At 43.3% G+C, this 24,703-nt stretch overlaps 1 protein-coding gene across 1 annotated transcript in view; it reads left to right on the top strand.

Annotated features, from left to right (window-relative positions):
* The first annotated feature begins 310 nt into the window (after positions 1–310).
* ALDH7A1 (aldehyde dehydrogenase 7 family member A1) overlaps positions 311–24,703 on the top strand; it is a 47,124-nt gene continuing 22,731 nt past the window's right edge. Inside the window, exons 1-8 of the mRNA XM_041762175.1 lie at positions 311–533; positions 1,795–1,848; positions 2,394–2,459; positions 11,972–12,052; positions 12,397–12,520; positions 17,660–17,792; positions 20,881–20,925; positions 24,437–24,514. Coding sequence (XP_041618109.1) covers positions 342–533; positions 1,795–1,848; positions 2,394–2,459; positions 11,972–12,052; positions 12,397–12,520; positions 17,660–17,792; positions 20,881–20,925; positions 24,437–24,514 — 773 coding nt within the window. The 5' untranslated portion in view covers positions 311–341. The remainder of the gene's footprint in view (positions 534–1,794; positions 1,849–2,393; positions 2,460–11,971; positions 12,053–12,396; positions 12,521–17,659; positions 17,793–20,880; positions 20,926–24,436; positions 24,515–24,703) is intronic.

The raw sequence follows: 24,703 nt of genomic DNA on the forward strand, positions 1-24,703 counted from the left end.
ACGGAAAGGTGAGCACTCGCACGAGGCAGCCCGGGAGCCCTGCTCTAAGCCTGGGTACTTTAGAGCCGGTATTAGGCTGCAAGGAGCCTCCAGCCGGAGCCGCGGTTCGCGGCGTCCCTCAGCAGACGGCAGCCGCCCTCCCGCTGGCTCCCAGCGCACCCGCCCCGCTCCCGGCGAGGGCGAGCTCGAGCTCTGCGCGCCCCCGGAAGACCCGGGCGGGGGCGGGGGGCGTGCTCGGGGGGCGGGGCCCGGCCTGCCCAATGCGCTCTCCCGGGAGGGGGGCGGGGCGCTATTTCTGCAGTCCCGGGGCGCGGGCGCGCCGCGCGTGCCCCGGGCCCAGCATGTGGCGCGTTCCCCGCCAGCTGTGTGTGCGCGTTGCAGGGGGAGGCAAGCTCTCGGGCGCTCGCCACAGACCCGCTGCCTTCATGTCCACTCTGCTCATCAATCAGGCCCAGTATGCTTGGCTGAAGGAGCTGGGGCTCCGCGAGGAAAACGAGGGCGTGTATAATGGCAGCTGGGGAGGCCGCGGAGAGGTATGCGGGCGCCCTGGAGATCCGTGCGGGCTCCTGCGCTCCCGGAGGCCGCGCGGGCACTGCCGCCCCCTCCCGCTGCTGGGACCGCGGTGCGGGGTGGGCAGGTCTGAGGCCCCGGAGTGAACATGCGCACGTGAGGGGCCTTGCGGAATACGCCCAGATCGTGAGGCCTTTGTGTGTTCTGGACAATCCGTGCCGTGGAGCTGGTGGGGCTTGAACTCCCGCACGCGCTTACAGCCTATGGCGGCGTTGCGCGGTGGGTGGGAGACAGGCTACAGGCTTAGCCTTGGGAAATTGCCTCAATTTTGTGCTGGACTCCGGCTCTTCTGATGTCACGTGCGCCGCAGGCAGTGTTCTTAGTGTTACACTGTCCTTGCTGTTGGAGTTCGCAAGCCGGGACTCGCTGACATCCAGTTAAATCTGCTGGGCTCCGAGCTTCCTTGAGGACAGGATTTTCAGCGTTTATTTCCAGAGCCAGACAGCATGACTGGCACGCAGAGAAAGCTCAGTGCAATGTTTTATTAGGGAATAGGATGGAAAGGTAAGGTTTTTGGGGGAGCTGCATGACTGAGAAAGCTTTTATAAGAAGATGTTACATAAAAAAAGAAAAAGAAAAGGTTACATAACACGCCACAAAGTTTGTTGCATACACCGAACTTGCCTTGTTAGAAGAAACACTTGTTCCTCCAGGTTATTGCTGACTGTGGGAGATGTAGGTGTTTGCAGTTATTCTCCAAATTACCCTCCCCTTCTGTTGGCAGTTTGATCCTGTTTTTCCTGTGGCATTTTATCATTAGGGTCCTGGATAAAATACTTCCTCCTGAAAATTTTTTTAGCGACGCCTTGATTTTTTTCCTTTCTAATCTCTGCAGCTTGTGTCGAGATACAGAGTTGTCCACTCTTCTTCACCTTCTGACTAGGACAGAGTAAGAGAAGATTAAGTGAAACTCTTCAGTTTAGTCTCTTATGAATGGAGAAAGAGGCGACGTAATGGGTTATATTAGACTTTTGCTCCCACGCCCCATATTTAGTTGGCAAGACTGTGTTTTGCAAAAAGTGGTTCTGAATGTTTAGGTCAGAAATGAAAGACCACTCTCTAAGTGACCTATTTGTAATAGAAGCTAATGTAAAAATTCCAAGTTTGGATACGGTGTCTTAAGTTTTTTTTCTTCCTCCTTTACCGTCCCCTGTTTTTTGGTCTGTTCCCCCTGTTTGGAAGGGATTACATTTTCTATAGATGGCATTTTCTTTTTGTTTGAAGGTTATCACGACCTATTGTCCGGCTAACAACGAACCGATAGCAAGAGTCCGACAGGTAAGTTTTTTTTGTCTTGTTAATACAAACTGCCCACTTGTGCCAGTGATGAAAAGCAGTATGGAGTCTCACAGTCCAAGAATAAAGTGTTTCGTTTTCATGTGACATTTAAGAATGTCTCGGAGACTGCCCAGTCTTTGGGTTTGGGTGCTCTAAAAAAGGTGACAGAAAAGTCATTGGGAGGGGGGCTCCATTTAAGGCCATATCTCTGAATCACCTGTTTTTGAATGAAGATTCTATTCTAACCTGTGAAGTCTGGGTTGGAGCCCAGGGTTCTGATTTTCTAACGTCTCAGGTATTGTCCCCAGATGAGGCTGATGGAGCTTGCTTCTAGAAGCAACGTTTAAGAAGCACAGCCGGATTCTAAGCTGTCTTACCGAGTTCACAGTCTATGAAGGCATAGGCTGTGAAAATCATTCTAGAAACTACGAATCCGACGGTCACCTGGAGATACTCCCATTCTTTTCCACAAATCTCGTTTGTTCTCAGAGGGGATCATCCCTTCCCATTATTTTTCTTTGTCTCCCGTCTAATTCCTACTTTAGGCCAGTGTGGCTGACTATGAAGAAACAGTGAAGAAAGCCAGGGAAGCCTGGAAAGTCTGGGCAGAGGTGAGTGCGAAGGTCACAGCATGGTGACCTATGGTAATTGCAAGGGAGATAGAGAAAAATTTTACAAGAGCAGTCAGTGCTCCCCTGCAAGGGGAGTTGCTTGGAGCTATGATAATCTCTGAGCCGTAGCCCTAGGATAGTGCATTTTCCATATTTGGCTTTCAATTAATGGGTGATTTTAAGTGGATTAAAAGTCTTTGAAGAAGCATAAACCTCAGCTCTGAACACTATTTTCCAGTTGAAGTAAGTTTCTAATTGGACTAAAAGAAAGGACTGTGTATGCTAGAAACCCCATTTTGCTGCTTCTCCCATCTCCTTCTAGCCAACTGTATGCTCTGAACACTATTTTCTAGTTGAAGTAAGTTTCTTTCTTTCTTTTTTTTTTTTTTGAAGTAAGTTTCTAATTGGACTAAAAGAAAGGACTGTGTGTGCTAGAAACCCCATTTTGCTGCTTCTCCCATCTCCTTCTAGCCAACTGTATGTAGGGGTGAGGGGTGGGAGCATCTCAGCAGTAGGTGGATAGCCCTAGTTCAAAGGGCAGGGGCTTGAGTTCCTGCTGTCTGATCTGGCGTTAGAGTGGGTGGTGCCTCCTTCTTCTGTCTCCACCTGGGGTAATGTGATCTTCTGTAGGAGCTGTGACTGGAGCTGAGCTGGGCCACAGGGAGCTGTCACTAGGTGAGGGCCAGGCTCTGGAAGAGAAGAGAGGGAAGAAATGGGGTAGCCCGCATTTCCCTTCTTCCCTCCCCCACTCTGAATATTCCATTCTATCTATCACTGAAGATTATAGGCCTGAGGCTAGAGGAACATCCTGGACTGTTTAACCCAGTTCTACCCTTGGGTAAATTACTTCCCTTCTGTGTGCTCTGTCTTGTAAATAGAGGAGATGGCCTGCCTGCCCCCTGGGGTTATGGTGAGCATTAAATGAATTAATCCTTGGAATTGCTAGCTGCAGAACCTGGCCTTTGCGGACGTCTTACCAGGGCCACAGAACCACGTGTTACTGGTTTCCAGACTGCTGAGTCAATGTTTTTTTCTGAATCAAAGAATGCTAGGGTGAATTGGACAGGGGCAGGCTCTCCCAGAGAGCCCTGAGTTGAATGTACCTTAGTTGTCAGCTGAGGGACCGCCTCTGTGCAAACATCTTTCCTGTACTTTAAGCCTGATTGTTGGTGTAGGGTTCCATTATGCACAATGAAAAATATCCTTGAGTGTTAAAACACCACTTCCAAAAGTATATGGTATAATAAGTAAAGTTCACTCTACGTAGAGAAAAGTGTCCAAAGCAGTGTCATTTATTGTTTGCAAAATAATTTTTGTTTTTTTTTTTATCCTAAAAGTGTAATACATATTTGGGGTACCTGGGTGGCTCCGTCAGTTAAGTGGCTACCTTCTGCTCGGGTTGTGATCTCAGGTCATGATCTCGGGGTTGGCTCCCTGCTTAGCAGGGATCTGCTGCTTCCTCTGTTTCTCCTACCACCCCATCATGCACTCTCTCAAATAAATATATAAAACCTTTAAAAAAAATTAACACAGGGTGCCTGGGTAGCTCAGTTGGTTAAGTGTCTGCCTTTGGCTCATGTCATGATCTCAGGGTCCTAGGCATTGGGAATCCCTGCTCAGCGGTGGATCTACTTCTCCCTCTGCCCTTCCCGCCTGCTCATGCGCTCTCTCTCTCACTCTCTCTCAACTAAAATCTTTAAGAAAGATTAATATATATTCTTTTTTATTTTATTTTTTTTTCAATTTTTATTTATTATTTATGATAGTCACACAGAAAGAGAGGCAGAGACACAGGCAGAGGGAGAAGCAGGCTCCATGCACCGGGAGCCCGACGTGGGATTCGATCCCGGGTCTCCAGGATCATGCCCTGAGCCAAAGGCAGGCGCCAAATCGCTGCGCCACCCAGGGATCCTATATTCTTTTTTTAAAAAAAATATTTATTCATGAGAGACACAGAGAGAGAGAGACTCCATGCAGGGAGCCTGATGTGGGACTCGATCACAGGACTCCACGATCATGCCCTGGGCGGAAGGCAGGCACTAAAATGCTGAGCCACCCAAGAGTAATGTATATTCTTTAATAAGAATTGGATGAGACACTAATATAATCACATTGGATCCCCTTATATCTTCTTTTATAGAGAATGGTTATTAGAGTTGGAGTTTGTGCATTTCCTTCCAGTCTTTTTTGTTTCATAGTTGGTGGTTATTATACGTGGCATGTGTAAAATTTTGACACCCATCGTGGCATTGCCTACCAGCCTAAAGTTGTGTAATTTTAAAATTGTTTTCCTATATATAAGCTATTCCAAAAAAATTAGACTTAATTTTTTAGAGTAGTTTCAGGTTTATAGGAGAGAAAAAAAACTTTGGCTTTTCACTTCCGAGTTCTGTAGCTGGTTTAATAATTGACATAAAACAGATGAACAAGAGAAAAACATTTGAATTTCTCATGTGGGGCACGGAAGAGTGGCAGTGAGGAAAGATCCAAGACCCAAGGGCAGCCAGACATCTAAGCTTGTATGTATCCAGAGCTCTGGGGCTTCTTGGAGAGGAAGGCAGTTCATAGGAAGGTGAGAGGAGCAAATGTTTGGTACACAAATGTGTTCCCTGCCATGCCAGTAGGTCATCCTTATAAAAGCGATCTGTGGTAAGAACTCGCTTCTTGGCACAGACCCCCTTCTTTCAGGCAGTTAGGGAGAGGTAAAAAGCTTTTCCTGAGTCTGTTGGGCCTTGGTTGCCTTCAGCTCAGAATGATCCTAATGCTTAATGCCCAAGTGGCACATTCTGGCTTAGCCTGAGCCCATTCAGCAGAGAGATGAGTGGAAAACAGGGAGTTCTGTCCTTCTTATCACACTTTGCACGTTTCCTTAACCACTGTCTTACATTGGTGCCCTACATTGCTTACAATTGGAGAGCCAATGCTGATCAACTGTTATTAACTAAAGCCCATAATTTGCATTAGGATTCACTGTTTGCATATAGGGTTTTGAATGCCAGTAAAACGTGATCAGAAACATGTATGTATGTGTGTGTGCATTTACCCAGGTGTGTGTGATTCAGGGTCTTTCCTAAACTCCTAAACTGACTTTTTTTTTTTTTTTTTAAGATTTTATTTATTTATTCATGAGAGAGAGACACAGAGGCAGAGACACAGAGGAAGAAGCAGGCTTCATGCAGGGAGCCTGATGTGGGACTGGATCTCGGGACTCCAGGATCATGCCCTGGGCTGAAGGCAGATGCTAAACTGCTGAGCCACCCAAGGATCCCCCTAAACTGGCTTTTTTTTTTTTTTCTTTTTCTTTTTAGACTGGCTTTTAAATCAGTCTTGTCTGACGCCCTGCTGGGAGCCTGCTGCTCCCTCTCTGTGTCTCTGCCTTCCTGTGTCTCTCATGAATAAATAAATAAGATAATCAATCAGTCTTGGCTGTGCCCTAGGGGCTGGCAGCTGACACTGATACCTTTCCTTAGTAGTGTGCAGTACTCTTCTTGTTACTGCTATTTTCATGTTTAGGGTTTCACATGGCCATCCTCTCTCAGTGAACAGTGCCCGCCCCTGCACCTAACATGCTTGCTTCTACTTCCCAGACTGCTCAGATCTCCCAGTAGAGTGACATTGCTAAGTGGGAGCAGGTTGTTGTCCTGGGTGATGGTTGGGGATCCCACTTGTTAGAATTTGAGTTAAGCAATTGAGTTCAAAGTTGAGGGTAGTGGCAGAGCCTTTCCTAACTGCATCTGGGGCTCCTGCCAACGGGGCAGTCACTTAGAGGCTGCTGGTGCCTCACACAAGGAGAGAGCAAAGCTCATCCCCTCCTGGTCTACACACTTAACCCTCCTGGGTCCTTAATTCCAGTGGGGCTGCTTCTGCTTCCCCCTGATAGTTTTGGATGGCCTCGCCTGTGTTAGGACAAACCACTGTTTCATTGACTTCTTTTGTGAGAGGCCTGAAATTTTTTTTTTTAAGATTTTATTTATTTATTCATGATAGAGAGAGAGAGAGAGAGAGAGGCAGAGACACAGGCAGAGGGAGAAGCAGGCTCCATGCAGGGAGCCCGACATGGGATTCGATCCCGGGTCTCCAGGATCGCGCCCTGGGCCAAAGGCAGGAGCTAAACCGCTGCGCCACCCAGGGATCCCAAGGCCTGAAATTTTTCAAAGGGAACATTTTTCTTTAAGGAAAAAGTATAAAAATATAGGAAGCTTCCTATGTGAAAAATATATAGCTGATTTCTTTCTCCTAACTAAACCTGACCACAGAGAACCTGGTCGGGATTACTGGCTCTGCTGCTCTCTCTCAGGAACTGGTTTCAGCCCAGAATGCCACCTGTTTATGCTCCTCTGCATCCACGTGTGTCTTCATTTTCCCCCTGTCCATCTCTGGGGAGGAAGAGCTGGAGTGATGACAGGCACCATCTCTAACCGAAAAAAGGAATAACATTTACATGGAAGCTCTATAATATATGGTAGCTCTTTGGTGATCAGGGAAGGAATCTCTGAGGAGGTAGCACATGAACCCAGAATAAATAATAAGAGCCATCCATCTAATGGCACCTGGGTGGCTCAGTGGTTGAGCGTCTGCCTTTGGCTCAGGCCATGATCCCGGGGTCCTGGGATCAAGTCCTGCATTGGGCTTCCATCAGGGAGCCTGCTTTTCCCTCTGCCTAGGTCTCTGCCTTTGTCTTTCATGAATAAATTTTTAAAAATATTTAAGGGGATCCCTGGGTGGCGCAGCGGTTTGGCGCCTGCCTTTGCCACAGGGCGTGATCCTGGAGACCCGGGATCGAATCCCACGTTGGGCTCCCGGTGCATGAAGCCTGCTTCTCTGCCTCTCTCTCTCTCTCTGTGACTATAATAAATAAATAAAAATTAAAAAAAAAAAAAAAACCTAAACTTTAAAAAAAAATAAATAAAAATATTTAAGTTTAACATGGTAGCACTTTTTTTTTTATTATATTTTTTAAATTTTTCTTTATTTATGATAGTCATAGAGAGAGAGGGAGAGAGGCAGAGACACAGGCAGAGGGAGAAGCAGGCTCCATGCACCGGGAACCCGACGTGGGATTCGATCCCGGGTCTCCAGGATCGCGCCCTGGGCCAAAGGCAGGCGCCAAACCGCTGCGCCACCCAGGGATCCCCATGGTAGCACTTTAACACAGGTTTCCTTGTATTATTACCCCAAAAGCTCAGCTAATAATTCCCTCAGTGCTGATAATTCCTTCTTGTGGCTGTTGGGGATGCTCGTTCTAAGTATGTACTTCACAGGTACAGTGTGCAGGGATGAGGTCTCCTGTTGTCCACCTCAGGAGGACATGAGGTTATATATACCTGTCATGCTGAGATCAGTCAAGCTCACCTGGGAGATGGGTTATCATGTTGCCCACTCTGCCCCCATTTCCCTCTCCCCAGACCCAATCCTGCTTTCTCAATTCTTGCTACTCTGTCCCATCATTGGGAGGCTAGAACAAAAATGAAGAGGCCACATTTGAATGGTCTTGGATGGAATCCAGCTCAAAGGTTTCATGGGTGATGATTTTGCTATATACCCAGGGTTGAGGATCTCTCAATTACCAATTGTCAGTTACCAAGTCTTGAATATTTTAAATTGCAGTTATCTCTGTTGCTATTTCTGTAATTGGGACAAGTCACCATCTTTTTCTTGCCTAATAGTCTTCCTATGTGAATCTTGTCTCACTCTGTTCTATTTCCTAGACCACAACTGGAGGGCTTTTTTTTTTTTTTTTTAATACAATTGTTTTAAGTGAGCTCCAACCTCAAGATCAAGAGTTGCATGCTGTGTAGACTGAGCCAGCCAGGTGCCCCTGGAGTGGTATTTTACAATGCACTGTGATTTTCCCCCCTACCTTTTAATACCCTCTAGTGATTTCCCCACTATTTTTTTTTAATTAATTAATTAATTAATTAATTAATTTATTTATTTGACAGAGCACAAGCAGGGAGAGCAGTAGAGAGAGAGGGAGAAGCAGGTTCTGCACTGGAGCAGGGAGCCCAATGGGGGACTTGATCCCAGGACACCTGAGCCACTCAGGCACCCTCCACACTATTTTTTGGAGGATTCTTTATAAGGTCCTTTGCACTGTGACTCCAAATTTTCTCCCCTGCCTCTTTTAACCCCTTTAAATTTTTCAAAAGTCCCCATATTCTCTTTTGTTTTTTGGCCTTTGCACGTGCTCAGTCCTGTTGCCCATAATTTCTGTCTACCTTCTCTACCTCTTTACCTGGCAAACACCAATCATGCTTGAGGTCTTCAGTCTCAATTTTAAACTTCTTCAGAAAGCCTCCTTCCTCCCTACTTGCTTAACCCCAAGTAACACTAAATTAACACGGCTAGCTGCTCCCCTTGTACAGTCTGGCTTCTCCAGCCTGGCACTTAGCACATGAGACTGAAATCACCTATTTCTTGTCTTCACCACTCCTGGAGTGTTGGTTCTGGTGGGCTTGAATTGTAGCTGTCTTCTCTAGTATCCCTGGGGAAGAACAGAATATCTGGCACTATAGGAAGTGTGCAATAATTACTGGTTAGAGACTGAATAATATATACAAGAATATGATGTAAAGGGCTATGTGTATTGAACATTCTGAGTTGAAATTAACCAGTTTGCTAAACTTACAAACCTGTGGGCTAAATTCATTTGGAACAGTAGTAAACTCATTCCATGCTTAGGAAATGTATAGGATCTGTGCTGATTCATGTAACAATCAGTTTTTGATATTTTCAAAAGAGTGCATGTATTGTTAAAATGGCAAATATTGGCAGCCCGGGTGGCTCAGCGGTTTAGTGCCTGCCTTCAGCCCAGGGTCTGATCCTGGAGACCCGGGATCGAGTCCCACGTCGGGCTCCCTGCATGGAGTCTGCTTCTCCCTCTGCCTGTGTCTCTGCCTCTCTCTCTCTGTGTCTCTCATGAATAAATAAATAAAGTCTTTTAAAAAAAAAAAGGCAAATATTGTAGACTTATTAAATGTGAGGAACAAAAGTCTTATAATTCCATCCCACCACCTAAAAAAATCCCATTCCCCAGAAATGACCATTCTTAACATCTTGTGTATTTCTTCAAACATAAGCAAAAATTTAGTTATTGTATGCATATTTTGCTATTTTCTGTTACAACTCTGGAAAGTTTTTGCTTGTAAGTCTACCTTGTAGAGTGTAAATAATCCCGTGTTATAGCTTTTGTGTAATTAACCAGTCCTGTGTTGATAGACATAAAGATGGTTTGTTTTTCTCCACCAGAAACAGCACTGCAGTAAGTGTTGTACCTGTATGTCTGTAACGTGTGTATTTGCTTGATATCCAGAAATGGAATTACCTAGTCAAAGAGAAGGAATGGGTTAAATGTTACAGTATGCCGGGTTACTTTCCAGAAAAGCTCTATCACAACACCATCTATTTGGAAAGAAGAGAGTGAGGATGAGCCCTGAGTTCTGGGTCAGGCTCTGGGAAGCCACCCTGGAACAGAGCTTTGATAGCACTCTCTGAGGAGCCAGTGGAGTACTGGGGCCAGCCTGGGGAAAATGGTCCTTTTAGTTGCCTTTGAAGGAGAGCCAGAGTTAATTGGGAAGAGCTGGGGGAAGAGGAGTGATGGTCACATTGAGGAAGTAATGTCTCCATATGTAAATCATGTCTCAAACTCCACGTGGCCCAACCTGTACTCTTTACCTTCACAAACCCGACACTTATTTTTTTTTTTTTAGAGGTTTATTTATTTATTTGAGAGTGAGCCAACATGAGTTGGGGGGGGAGGGGCAAAGGGAGAGGGAGAAGCCAACTCCTCTCTCAGCAGGGAGCCCAATATGGGGCTTGATCCCAGGATTCTGGAACCATGACCTGAGTCGGAGGCACTCAACTGACTGAGCCACCCAAGTGTCCCAACCTTTGATACTTCTGAGTCTTCTTCATCTGGGGAATTGTACTTCCATCTACCTAGCTGTTCAAGCCAGAGATCTAGGCATCATCCATGGCTCTACATCCCTCATTTCCCACACCTATTCCATTAGTGTGTCCTGTCTGTTCTATTTCCTAAATAATCCTGATTCTACTTTATGTCTCCCTTGCTTCAGTTTTATATTTCTTTTTTCTTTTTTTAAGATTTTATTTATTTATTAGAGAGAGAGAGAGAGGTGTGGTGGTGGGGGGGGGGGAGGCAGAGAGAGAAGCAGGCTCCATGCAGGGAGCCTGACCTGGGACTCGATCCCAGGTCTCCAGGATCAGGCCCTGGGCTGAAGGCATCGCTAAACTGCTGAGCCACCCAGGCTGCCCCCAGTTTTACTATCAAGTTAGTATAATCTTTGGCCTAGGCTACTAGAGTGTGTTCTTAATTGATCTTCTACTTTTCCCCTCCTGTATCTGTTCCATCTATCCCACATTGATTTTTCTTTTTAAAATTTTTATTTAAAGAGAGAAAGAGAGGGGCTGGGGAGCAGAGGGAGAGGGACAAGCAGATTCTGTGCTGAGTGTGGAGCCTGACTTAGGGCTCAATCCCACAACCCTGAGACCATGACCTGAGTGGGAATTGAGAGTCAGACTCAGGGGCACCTGGGTGGCTCAATGGTTGAGCATCTTCCTCTGACTCAGGTTGTGATCCCAGGGTCCTGGGATCAAGTCCTGCATCAGGCTCTCCGGGGGGAGCCTGCTTCTCCCTCTGCCTATGTCTCTGCCTCTCTCTGTGTGTCTCTAATGAATGAATAAATAAAATCTTAAAAAAAAAAAAAGGAGTCAGACTCAGATAATCAACCCACTGAGCCACCCAGGTACCCCCTAACAGCGATCTTAAAAAGGCAAAGTGGGGCACCTGCATGGCTCGCTCAGTAGAGTATGTGACTCTTGATCTTGGGGTCTTGAGTTCAAGCCCCACTTTGTTGGCATAAAGCTTACTTAATTAAAACAGTTTTTTTTTGGGGGGGGGGGGAAGGTAAAGCAAATAATTTTCCCCTTGAAAACCATTAAAGACTTCCCATTGCGCTTAGAATAAGATTCAGTAAGATTATTAGCTCCATGAATGCTTCCCTTATTTTAGTCCAGGTGCCTGGCATTATTCCTGTTACATACTAGGTGCTCAGAAAATAGTGAGTAAATCGTAATTTGAAAAAAAAAGTCATAATTTGAATGGCTTATGGAATGCCATTTCATCAGCTGAGTAGTATTTGGGCATGCAGTCATTTTGACACATAAGAAAACATCACTGGAAATCTTAAAGGTTTACAGATATTTAAGGTATCTTAAGCTTTTTCTAGAGTCCTTGCAAAGATTGTGTTCATTCTCTGAATTTCTCTCTGTCCTTGGCACAGACCCTTGCTTTCCAAGAACCTGTCACCTGGATGATGTTTCCTGGGTCTCTGGTATTAGTTTTAGGGACGTGCTATAATCACAGTCTTGATGTGATCAAAAAATCATCTGATGGGCTGGGACTTAATTCTCTTAGAGCACGATTGTCTACTGTTGTGTTACAGACATGTTTACGCTTTGAATTAGACACTGAGATTCCATTTTCTTCTTAGGTTCCTGCTCCGAAGCGAGGAGAAGTAGTGAGGCAGATTGGGGATGCTTTGAGGGAGAAGATCCAAATACTAGGAAATTTGGTAACGTATTTCGATAGTAAATACATGTTCCTTTGAGTGGGGAATAAGGCTTGTTGTGTTTAAGATTGTAAGATTGTGATGCTTAAGGAGAACAGTCATAATATTTATAAAAAACATCTCTTTAGAGGAAAAGTAAAGACAAATCTTGGGTTTTTATTTATTTTTATTTATTTTTATTTTTTTAAATCTTGGGTTTTTAAATTAATATAACAGACTCTCTGAAATTTACCCCTTCATGAAATTAACATGAAATACTGTTTGGTACCCACCCTGCCCCATAAACTTAGTATTTAAAATATGAATTGCGTTGCAAAAATGCTTCTTGTTTTTTTGTACTTTTTTAGGTGTCTTTGGAGATGGGGAAAATCTTAGTGGAAGGTGTGGGAGAAGTTCAAGAGTACGTGGATGTTTGTGATTATGCTGTTGGCTTATCGCGGATGATTGGGGGACCCATCTTGCCTTCTGAAAGTAAGCAATGAAGTCAATTAAGCTAAGAATTTTGTGCTCTTAGGCAGAGCTCAAAAAAATGCTGTAGCTGTGAATTAGTTGGCAGAAGAGCAACTGCATGTAGCATGGAAATATACAAAAATGTCTTTCATGTCTGTACCAACAAATATAAATTCAAATAGGTTTTTACCTATTTGACGTTTTTACGTCAGATCAAAGTACTTTTTTTTTTTAGATCAAAGTACTTCTTAAATTTTTCTATTTTTATTTTATTTTTTATTTTTAATTTTTATTTATTTATTTTAAAAGATTTTATTTATTTATTCATTAGAGAGAGAAGAGGCAGACATAAGCAGAGGGAAAAGCAGGCTCCATGCAGGGAGGCCGATGTGGGATTCGATCCTGGGACCCCAGGATCACGCCCTAAGCCGAAGGCAGACACCCAACCACTGAGCCACCCAGGCGTCCCAAATTTTTCTATTTTTAAAGATAATACTCCAGGGGATGCCTGGGTGGCTGAGTCGGTTAAGTGTCTGCCTTTGACTCAGGTCATGATCTCAGGGTCCTGGGATTGAGTCCTACATCAGGTTCTGCTCAGTGGGGAGTCTGCTTCTCACCCTGCTCGTGCTCTCTCTCTCTCTCTCTCTCTCTGATTCTCTCAAATAAATAAAACCTTTTAAAAAATAAATAATTTATTTAAGAAATAACGATAAAACTCTGCTTTGGCAAGTCCATTGGTGAGATAGCCACTCTTTTGTGTGAACTTTTTTGGTAATGTGTATCACCAATCCATCAGGATAACAATCAGAAAATAAATCCAAAGGGCCAGAAATGTTTAATACCAATTTCAAGAATCTAATTCAAATAAATACTCTTGAAATGTGAAAAAGGTTTATATGTAAAGCTGTTCCTTGGCACCCCTGGTTGGCTCAGCAGATGAGTGTCTCTGCCTTCCTCTCAGGGCGTGGTCCTGGAGTCCCGGGATCGAGTCCCACATCAGGCTTCCCTCAAGGAGCCTGCTTCTCCCTCTGCGTATGTCTGTGCCCCTCTCTCTCTGTCTCTGATGAATGGATGGATGGAATCTTTAAAAAAATAATAATTTATCCAAAAGGGGAAAAGAAAGCTATTCCTTGTAGTAACAATAGGACACATTTGAAATGACCTAAATGCTTTATATGACAAATGTTAAGCTCATTTTGGTAGTCTATTAGCATATATTAAAACTCATACTTAGGAAAATTGCTTTCTCCTAACCCCACACTTACAGAAAAGTTGTATTTACTTTTAAATTATTTTAATGTTTTTTTTTTTTTTAAATTTTTATTTATTTATGATAGTCACAGAGAGAGAGAGAGAGAGAGAGGCAGAGACACAGGCAGAGGAAGAAGCAGGCTCCATGCACCGGGAGCCCGATGTGGGATTCGATCCCGGGTCTCCAGGATCGCGCCCTGGGCCAAAGGCAGGCGCCAAACCGCTGCGCCACCCAGGGATCCATAATGTTTTTGTTTTTAAGAGGTGATAAATTTATATCATGAAATTGAAAAGGAATGAAAGGGTAAAGGATAAAAAAAGTTTCCTTCCTACCTCCCTGGATACTCCCTAAGTATTCCATAGAAGTAGTGAATGTTTCTTGGTAGAAACCAAGAAACATTTATTTTTTATTTTTTTAGAACTTTTGTCTTGTGCAGGCAAATATGTCTTTTAGGAACACAAACATTAGCAAGCTAAATGTTCTGTTCTTTTTACTTAATGTGTAAAAAGAAACTGTCATTTATTATTTCAGCAAGGGGCTTCCTTCATCTTTTTTTATAGCTGCCTTTGGGTGTCAGGACACTAATTTTTTTTTTTTTTAAAGATTTTATTTATTCATGAGAGACACAGAGAGGCAGAGACCTAAGCAGAGGGAGAAGCGGGCTCCCTGCAGGGAGCCTGATGCAGAACTCCATCCTAGGACTCTGGGATCACGACCTGAGTCTAAGGCAGACAGACACTCAACCACTGAGCCACCCAAGTGCCCCAGGACACTAATGTTTTTAGCCAGTTCCCAAGTGATAAATATGTAGGGTATTTCCAATTTTTTTTGCTGTTACTTAATGTTGCAAGGGCTGACTTTGTACTTGGCAGAGGTTTCAAAAGTGAGGATACAGGTTTATATGATTTGTAATGTTTGCAGTTTTGAGCAAAATAGGTGACTGAATGCCTGCATAGAAAGTACCAAGTAGGGCAGCTCCGGTGGTGCAGCGGTTTGGCGCCGCTTGCAGCCTGGGGTATGATCCTGGAGACCTGGGATCGAGTCCCACATCGGGCTCCCTGCATGGATCCTGCTTCTCCCTCTGTCTGTGTCTCTGCCTCTCTCTCTCTGTGTCTATGAATAAATAAATAAAATCTTAAAAAAAAAAAGAGTACCAAGTAGTGGAAGTCAGCCAAAGCAGTAATAGTGGTTGTATGTGGCAGAATTATTGATGGTTATTAATCTATTTTTCTCTATTTTCTAAAATTTCCATGATTGGGATTCTGTTACATTTATAACCAGGAAAAGGAATAATTTTTTTTGTAAAGATCACATTTTTCCGTTTTTTTTTTTTTAAACAATTTTTATTTATTTATTCATGAGAGACAGAGAGAGAGAGAGAGAGAGAGGCAGAGACAGGGGGAGAAACGGGCTCCATGCAGGGAGCCTGATGCGGGACTCAATCCCGGTTCCCAGGATCATGCCCTGGGCCAAAGGCAGACACTCAGTTGCTGAACCACCCAGGCGTTCTGTGTTTTCTTGTTTTTGTTTTTGGGGTTGTTTTTTTTTTTGGCGGGGGGAGCATATTTGGCGCATTTACTTTAGGAAAGAATTGGGATTTTTTGTTTTTTAAACTACAGTTAATGTCCTTAATTAGGTATGTAATAGTGATTCCTATTATTCAAGATGATTTTTATGTTGCTGATCATTTTCAATAGGCTTTTCTAGTTAAAAAAGTAAATTGCCAGTTTGGCGAAGTGCATGTGTACATACAAGGAACTTCTTTGATTACACCTATTGTGATGTCTGCCTCACCAATTAAAATCTGTCTCAGTTGCTTGCACATTCTTTAGAAGAGTAGGTTATTTGTTTATGCAGAGCCTTTGTGGATAACTTTAATTTCATTAATATAATAAATGCTTACTGTGTACCAGATGCCAGGAGAACTAGTAGGTGGTACTTGATCAGTAAGGAATTATCCCCATCCTGAAAGAATTAATTAATTGATAGGTTGATTCATTCATTCATTGAGAGAGCACAAGCATGCATACGAGTGGGGTGGGGTGGGGAGATGGGAGAGGGAGATAATTTTTTTTTTTAAAGATTTTATTTATTTATTCATGAGAGGCACAGAGAGAGGCAGAGACATAGGCAGAGGGAGAAGCAGGCTCCTTGCAGGGAGCCCAATGTGGGACTCGATCCCAGGATGCCGGGATCACGACCTGAGCCAGAGGTAGATGCTCAACCACTGAGTCATCCAGGTGGCTGTCCTGAAGGAATTTAAAAGCTTAAAGATTCATTATGTTTTAGAGTGGGAGGGAAGTGAGAGACATGTAATAGGACAATAGTAACAGTATGGTAAGTACTGGGGGCACAGGGCAGGGTGGTGACCCTGAGCCAGCCTTGTGAGGCAGTCAGGAGACACCCCTAGGAGACAGTAATCCAAGGTCAGGCCTTAAGGAAGGAGAGGGTGAGGTGCTTGGTCACCGAGAAGAAGCTTGTGTGATTTAAGGTGGGAAAACACCGCTTATTTAGGCAACTGCCTTGCTTTAGCATAGCTTGAGGGCAGAGGGGAGACACAAGGTGAAAATGGAGTCCTGGCAAGGAACCGGACTTTGTCCTGAGGGCATCTACAGTAGTGATCCAGTAGCGATCCAGACACCACAGAGTCCACAGAGTGGTAAGCCAGGGACAGAGGTCATTGAACTGCGCTGGCCACCCTGGGGAGGACAACAAGGGGAGGGCAGGAGAGGAGGAGGCAGGCCTGCCAGGAAGAGGCTGTGTCAGCACATCATCTCCAGGGGCCTGGGAAGGGGGGGTAGCTCCCGATGGGTTCCCTTTCCCCACAGCCTGAGTATGGACAGACAGATGGACACCTGGGAGCTCCACCTTCCCAGGTGGTCTATGGTTTTTCTTTTTTAAAATATTTTATTTATTCTTTTTTTTTAAATTTTATTTATTCATAGAGATGCAGAGAGAGAGAGAGAGGCAGAGACACAGGCAGAGGGAGAAGCAGGCTCCACGCAGACAGCCAGACGTGGTACTCGATCCAGGGTCTCCAGGATCACGCCCTTGGCTGCAGGCGGCGCTAAACCGCTGCGCCACCAGGGCTGCCCTTATTTATTTATTCATGAGAGACACAGAGAGAGAGAGAGAGGCAAAGACACAGAGGGAGAAACAGGCTCCATTTAGGGAGGTCGATGTGGGACTCGATCCTGGGTCTCTAAGATCACGCCCTGGACTGAAGGTGGTGCTAAACTGCTGAGCCACCTGGGCTGCCCTGGTCTGTGGTTTTAACTCAGTTCGAGTGGTCACCTTCCTTGCTCCAGCTGCCTTCAATTAAAATACACCCCTGTAGGATGGTGGGTGACGTTACATTTAAAATTTATATATAAGTTACATATTTTTCTTTGTATTTCTCATTTTCCAATATAAATATAAAGACTTGTGCAGTTCATTTAACATACATGTAATTCTTAGAGCTGTTCTTTTTTTCTTTCACATGAGCCATCTTGGCTTCACTTTGGAGAAGTTGGCCAAGGGCTTTACAGGCATTGTAAAAGAACAGGTGTCACAGGTCCTGTGTTGTGCCCTTTGCAGTCACATCATCCAGGGCACCTCTCCTCACCTCTTTGAAGTTTCCTTGTCTCCCAGATGGTGCTGATGCTGGCCTGATCACAAGCAGGATCAGAGGTGTGATGGTATCAGGACAGTGTATAACCTAGTATAGTAATAACAGCTTCATTGTATACTAATTAATATACCACTATCCAGCAGCTGTGTAAAATGATCCAATGCAAGACATCTGGATTCCCACTTAGCCTGATGCACCTTTGTTCTCAAAATGAATGATGTCAGACTGTAATGATTACCATCAAATGCATTAAGATACTTGTTTAAGCAAGTTCCACACCTTCCCCTGTCCTCAGGACCTGGCCATGCGCTCATTGAGCAGTGGAATCCTGTGGGCCTGGTTGGTATCATCACTGCGTTCAACTTCCCTGTGGCTGTGTATGGCTGGAACAATGCCATCGCAATGATCTGTGGGAACGTATGCCTTTGGTAAGAACTCCCTTTCTTACTCAGTGTTAAGGTGATAAAAGTAGCCATTTTCAGGTATTACTAAAAGTATTTTTCTTTCTTTCTTTCTTTTTTTTTTTTTTTTTTTTTACTAAAAGTATTTTCAATGTATTGAAATGTTTTCTAATATCCTACACTTTATTTTTTAATTTTAATTGAGTTAATTAACATAATGCATTATTAGTTTCAGAGGTACAGATCAGTGACTCCTCAGTATTTTTTTTTTTTATATAAAGATTTTATTTATTCATGAGAGACAGAGAGAGAGACAGGCAGAGACACCGGCAGAGGGAGAAGCAGGGCTCCATGCAGGGAGCCTGACACGGGACTTGATCCTAGGTCTCCAGGATCACACCCTGGGCTGAAGGCGGCGCTAAACTGCTGAGCCACCCGGGCTGCCCTCATCAGTCTTATATAACACCCAGTGCCCATTACATCACATGCCCTCCTTAATGTCCATCACCCAGTTAACCCCGTCCCTCCAACTCCGTCCCCTCCAGCTACCCTCAGTTTGTTTCCTATGATTAAGAGTCTCTCCCTTGCTGATTTCATCTTGTTTGAACATATAAGTCATACTGCTAGTTGTAGAGTGCTGATTTTTTATTACTATGTATTATGCTATTGGTATAATTAATTTTTTTGCCTTATTTTTTTTTTTTGACAAAGGCTTGTCCTTATTCTGGTTTCCAGCTCTTTCCACCCCAAGTGGCGATACTGCAAGAGTTGGTGTTGGCTCTGCAGATGTAAGGGCTTAACCCTTCACAAGGTTTTTCCTCTTCAGATGTCGGCCAAGAGCATCCCCAGGTCATCAGGATATCTGCAGTTCTGGCCTGCCATGTATCAATTAGGAGGTCCCCATGAGGCCTCAGTTTGAGTAATTCACTAGAATGACTTACAGAACTCAAGAAAGTGCTTTATTTAATGATTACAGTTTTATTTTAAAAGTCTCATACTCTACCAGCTGAGCCAGTCAGGCACTTGAATACAGTTCTATTTTAAAGAATACGCATATGGTAAGGGGTAGAAGGTCCCAGATGCAGAGCTTCCATGCCTTTTCCCAGTTTAGTTGGGGCATGTCACCCCACCTACCAGGAGGCTGTACTCAGCTTTGGTGAGTACAGTTTTTTATTGGAGTTTCCTTAAATAGTCACAGTTGATGAAATCATTGAACAGGTGATTGGACTCTCAGCCATGCTCCATTCCCGGTAGGTAGGTGGAGTGGGGGGACATAGGTGGGGTTCCAACCCTCTAATCACACTGTTGGTTTTTATGGAGATCAGTGACCAGTCTAGCAAACTGCACAGGTCACCTTGTTAGCATAACAGAGACACTTCTATCCCTCAGGAAATTCCAAGGGGTTCCGATTATTTCAGAAACTGGGAACAAAAACCCAGGTGTATTCTTTATGCCACACTCTTCAAACAAAACTCAGTTTAAAAGTTAGAAAAAAAGGGGATCCCTGGGTGGCGCAGCGGTTTGGCGCCTGCCTTTGGCCCAGGGCGTGATCCTGGAGACCCAGGATCGAATCCCACATCGGGCTCCCGGTGCATGGAGCCTGCTTCTCCCTCTGCCTGTGTCTCTGCCTCTCTCTCTCTCTCTGTGACTATCATAAATAAATAAAAATTAAAAAAAAAAAAAAGTTAGAAAAAAAGAACTTGGGAAGAGTTACAACCTTCTTTGTGAAATTTGACTCCCCCCTACCTTCAATAAAAATTTCTTTTTTAAACATTTTTTTTTTAATTTTTTTTATTTATTTATGATAGTCACAGAGAGAGAGAGAGAGAGGCAGAGACACAGGCGGAGGGAGAAGCAGGCTCCATGCACCGGGAGCCTGATGTGGGATTCGATCCCGGGTCTCCAGGATCGCGCCCTGGGCCAAAGGCAGGCGCCAAACCGCTGCACCACCCAGGGATCCCCTTCAATAAAAATTTCATAGTGAATTCCCAAGTTATTGATTCTGCAGCCCTTGGCTGCAGTTAAAGAAATTAATTTTAATGTCTTTTTTTTTTTAAGATTTTATTTATTTATTCATGAGAGACAGAGAGAGAGGCAGAGACATAGGCAGAGGAAGAAGCTCCCCTTAGGGAACCTGATGTGAGACTCGATCCCAGGACCCTGGGATCATGACCTGGGCTGAATGCAGATGCTCAACCACTGAGCCACCCAGGCATCCCAACTTTAACACCTTTATAAAATGCATGATAGAAGTTGATTAGGAAAATGTCTATTTCATAGATTACAAAACGCTTGTTTTTAGCTTCCCTGGTGAGTAGAGGAAGTGAGATCAGGAAAGCCAGGAGAACTGTCTTTGCCCATTTGGCATCTGTCTCACTGGCTCTTCACTTAACCGTAATGTTGTGTTCAACTGAGTATATTCAAAGACTGTCTATAAAAGCCTGGCATCATTGGGAGGTGAATGATTGGCACCATGTTGCCAGAGGGCCCCATGCTTTCCAGTGTTTTAATTCATAAAGATGGGTCATATGGTTTTTCTCAGCCCTCTGAGCCTTCTGAGGAACTTCTGAAGTTCACGTTGATAGATTTCCATTTCCATAATTGACAAAGGTTAATGTAATGGTTCCTGTGTTTAGTCTGGGAAGCAGGTTCAAAATTGTGTCATTTTCTTTTCTTCTTTTTTTTTTTTTTTTTTTTTTTTTTAAGATTTTATTTATTTGAGAGAGCGAGAAAGCTAGAGCAGGGGCAGAGGCAGAGGGAGAAGCAGGCTCCCCACTGAGCAGAGAGCCCAAAGATATGATGATATGGGGATGCAGGGGATGCTGGACTCCTCCCAGGACCCTGAGATTATAACCTGAGACAAAGGCAGACACTTAACTGACTGAGTCACCCAGGCTCCCCTGTTTGGTGTCATTTTTATGTTTTGCAAAGTTTTGTAGTCCCTTGGGTCCCAGACACAAAGCTTTAGAAGGACAGATTTTGATTTCAGTTACTAGGTTTTGTGGTCTAATTGGACAGAACTCATCACAAAGAGTTTTGCTTCTTCTTGACAGGAAAAGGTATTTATGATTTCTACCAAATTAAGTTGTCCTTTTTTTTTTTTAACCCTTTTAAGGAAAGGAGCTCCAACAACTTCCCTCATTAGTGTAGCTGTCACAAAGTAAGTATGTGGCTTTCTTTTTCTTGAGTCTTGAATAATCTCAGAGGGTGATTGATAGGCACTGATTTGTAATCCTGTGTGGAAGGGTCATATTTACTTAAGCATGGAACTTGGATAGCCTCTTTCTCCTTTGATTGTAATAACATTTTGATAATCATTTTACAGTATATGGAGTTCTTTCAGAGCTGTATCATTGAACTCTTTGGAAACATTCTAGTATTGATTAACATGTTGAAATTGAGCTCTTATAAACCTTTATTTCACTTGGGAAAGAAAAATCCAGTGGAAAGGAAATTGTGCAGTTTAGGGGCTGTATTTAGTAATTGCTGAACATGTTCATGGTTTTGATTTCTACTTTCATTGCTTTCATTTAATAGGTGGTTGACAAAACAGAAAGAAATGGTTATTATACTGTTCTACTAATTCTAACAATGTCTAAAATGTATATCATTTTTTGGTTATGAAATTATTTTTTTAATTCATTTTTGAGAACTTGACAACACTGATTAGGTCATAAAATTTGTGTTCCTGATGTGTCATTGGAATTTGGAATCTGTATAGAAAGAGGATGTCTTTCCATGTACAGGGATGTGTGTTGACCTTCCTTGATGGTCCATTGGTTGCATGGTCTGCATTCTCTGATTGAAGAATTGCTAGTAGAAAGCATGTGGGGGAAAAAAAAAAAAAAAAAGAAAGCATGTGGAGTCTCTGTGGAAGAGGGTCCTTAATGTTTAGAAACTTAGGGATAGTGGCTTAGCAATTGCAACATAGGCTAAAACAGAGTAGTGTGGGTTAGTATTTACTTGAAGGGACTATGTGCTATTGAGGAAACTATCCTCCAAGGCAAGATAATTAAATTGGCTAATTAAATAATTATTGACCTATAATAATTAAAATGTATGATTATACTTATAGTTATTACCGACAACTGTAATCTGCAAAACACATGAGACAGAACACATCTATAAAAATGATGAGGTTCCCAGGCAGCTTAAAAAACAAAAACCCTAAAACAGTTACTGTCGATATAGTGAACAGACTTGACAGTTCTTATTAAGCAGCTGGTTTAAAATACGTACTTTGATAATAGTTTCAGATGTTCTAAGTGATTGCTGCTTTGAGCTTATTTATGTATTTGTTCTAAACAGTTTGAAGGATTTGAAATGTTCATATGGGAACATGGCTGGTTCTTTAGATAATTGAGAATGTTATCTGATTTTATTACAGAAGACAATAAGCAAAATGATGCTAGGTTTTGCTGGAATTAACCAAGGGTGCCTTCTTCTTGCCCAGCAGTTCTTAAATTCAGCTAAATGTTCAGATTTGTAGATGACGACAGGCCACACACTGCACCTATTTCTAGTCAGCAGGATGTAGAAAAGGTTGTATTTTGGGAGGAGGAGAGCATCCAGTATTTATCTTCTTCTGTGTCTTCGTAGCAATTCATGCAAGAGCAGGGAGATGAGATCTGCTTTGGACAGTTGTAGCAGTTGCCCTGGTATAAAAGCCTGCTGACCCATAGGAACCAGAATGTCTTGGAACAATTCTATCAGCAGAGCTTTTAGCTACCCACAAGGGACATGAAGTTACCAGAGTCCCTGTGCTCAGGGAAGACCAGAAAGCCTGAGCTTCCCATTTACAATCCTCATGATGATACCCTGGTCTAGGTGGAGTCAACCAGTTCAGGGGTCATTTCTAGAAGAAGTCCTGTTGTGTCTGTGTAGCACTGTTAACTTTCTAACACATACTAGGTAACTAGGGCAGCAAAACAACAGAGTTAACCCAAAGTCAGGAGCTCCATGCAGTATGGAAAAGGGTTTTGCAAACCTAAGGCACAAAGCAAAATCCCTACCCTTGAAGAACAATCCATCTCCTTGTGCAGACAGTATATATACCCCGAGTCCCTGGGAGAAATTGGACTGCCTGACGTCTGGTCTCAGACATGACAGTGGCACATGTGATCCTTCATGGCCTGAAAAAAAAGAACAGCACTATAAAGGACGTGTTTGGGGGACAGTTGGAGAATTTACATATAGCAATGGTATCTTTTTTTATGGAAGTGGGTTTAGGGTTTGGATTATTTTTTGAAATTTAAGTTGCATTAGAGTAGCTAGAGGGTTAGAATGATTGATGAAAAGAGCCTTGGCTCTATTTAGGTCCAAGTGCCTCAGGAAGGTCAGAATGAATGAAAGAACCCTGTGTCAGAGAAGCCAGAATTACTGAAGTGGTTTTGTACAACTATCAGATTTAAGTGGCCTTGAACTGTATTTATCATTGTAACTCAAGTAGCATAAGTCATAGGATAACACTGAAGAAGCAGCTTTGCTTGCCCACAGTGATGTAGCCTGGAGGGCGCTGATACTTCTGGACTAAATAATTTTTTTTCTTTTTTAAAAGAACAACAGTATTTTTAAAAATTTTTGAGTATGGTAGACATGTAATGTTACATTAGTTTCAAATGTATAAAATAATTATTGGACAAATATGTACATTGCTGTGCTCACCACAAGTGTAGCTCCCGACTGTCACCATACAATGCTATTACAATGTCATTGGCTATATGCCTTACGTTGTGCCTTTTATTCTCATCACTTACTTGCTCCATAACTGGAAGCCTGTACTCCCACTCCCCTTCACCCATTTTACCCATCTTCCCATCCCCAACCTGGGCAACCATCAATTTGTGGACTAAAGAATTTGGTGCAAAGCCAGTGGACACTGGTCTTGAACATGCTTAGGTTCTGCTGGCAGGTCCAGCTCCCTTTGCTCTAGCTCCTCAGCAACTACTCTAACTTGGGGGCCAGTTTCCTGTTTCATCCTTGACCACATCCCTGGCTGGTGTCTCTTTGCAGAGATGTGTTGAAACTACTCATTTGCTGATGGAGACTACCTTTCCTGTTCTTCATTTTTCTAGATTTTATTCCTTTTTATTTCTTACCCTCATTTTAATGGATTTGTGGCAGGAGACCCAAAAAAATGCTCTGTGATCAGTCTATCATCTTGAACCCAGCCTGGTGTTCATAGTTTGGCAGAAAATCTTTGAAAACAACGAACACTTGAACTACCTGACCAGTGTGTTGTGTCTTTTATTTTTACAAGTATTTTTCTTTTTTTTTTTTCTTTTGAGAGAGAGAGGTGAATCTTAAGCAGGCTCTACACCCAGTGCAGAGCCTGATGTAGCGCTGTATCTCACGACTCTGAACTCATGAGCTGAGCTGAAATCAAGAGTTAGACGCTCAACTGACTGAGCCATCCAGGAGCCCCATGTATTTTTCTCCTTAAGATTTTAAGGAAATAATTGTGCTTTTAAGTGTTGGGAAATCTTATCTCTTAATATGTGAGGTTGGAATCCTGGCCTGCCTGTTTGGGGTGGTGAGTGGAGGTTGGGGGAGAGAGTTGAAAAAGGGAAGTCAAGTGGTTGGAAATTATTCCTAGTTTAAAAAAAAAAACAAAAAAACCTCTTAGAAATTAAATTGTTCCCTTTTTAATAATTGCTTTTTTTCCTTTGTAGAATAATAGCCAAGGTTCTGGAGGACAACAAGCTGCCTGGTGCTATTTGTTCCTTGACCTGTGGTGGAGCAGACATTGGGTAGGTCAGTGGGCCCAGAGTAGCTCTCTGTTGAAAGACTCCAGATTGATTGATTAGAATCTTTTTTTTTTTTTTTTTAATTAATTTATCTGAGAGGGGAGAGATAGTGAGGGAGAGCATGAGGGAGAAGCAGGCTTCCTGCTGAGCAGGGAGCTTGATGTGGGACTCAATCCCAGGACCCTGGGATCA

This window comes from Vulpes lagopus, chromosome 7 (assembly GCF_018345385.1).
Source record: "Vulpes lagopus strain Blue_001 chromosome 7, ASM1834538v1, whole genome shotgun sequence".
Lineage (NCBI taxonomy): Eukaryota > Metazoa > Chordata > Mammalia > Carnivora > Canidae > Vulpes > Vulpes lagopus.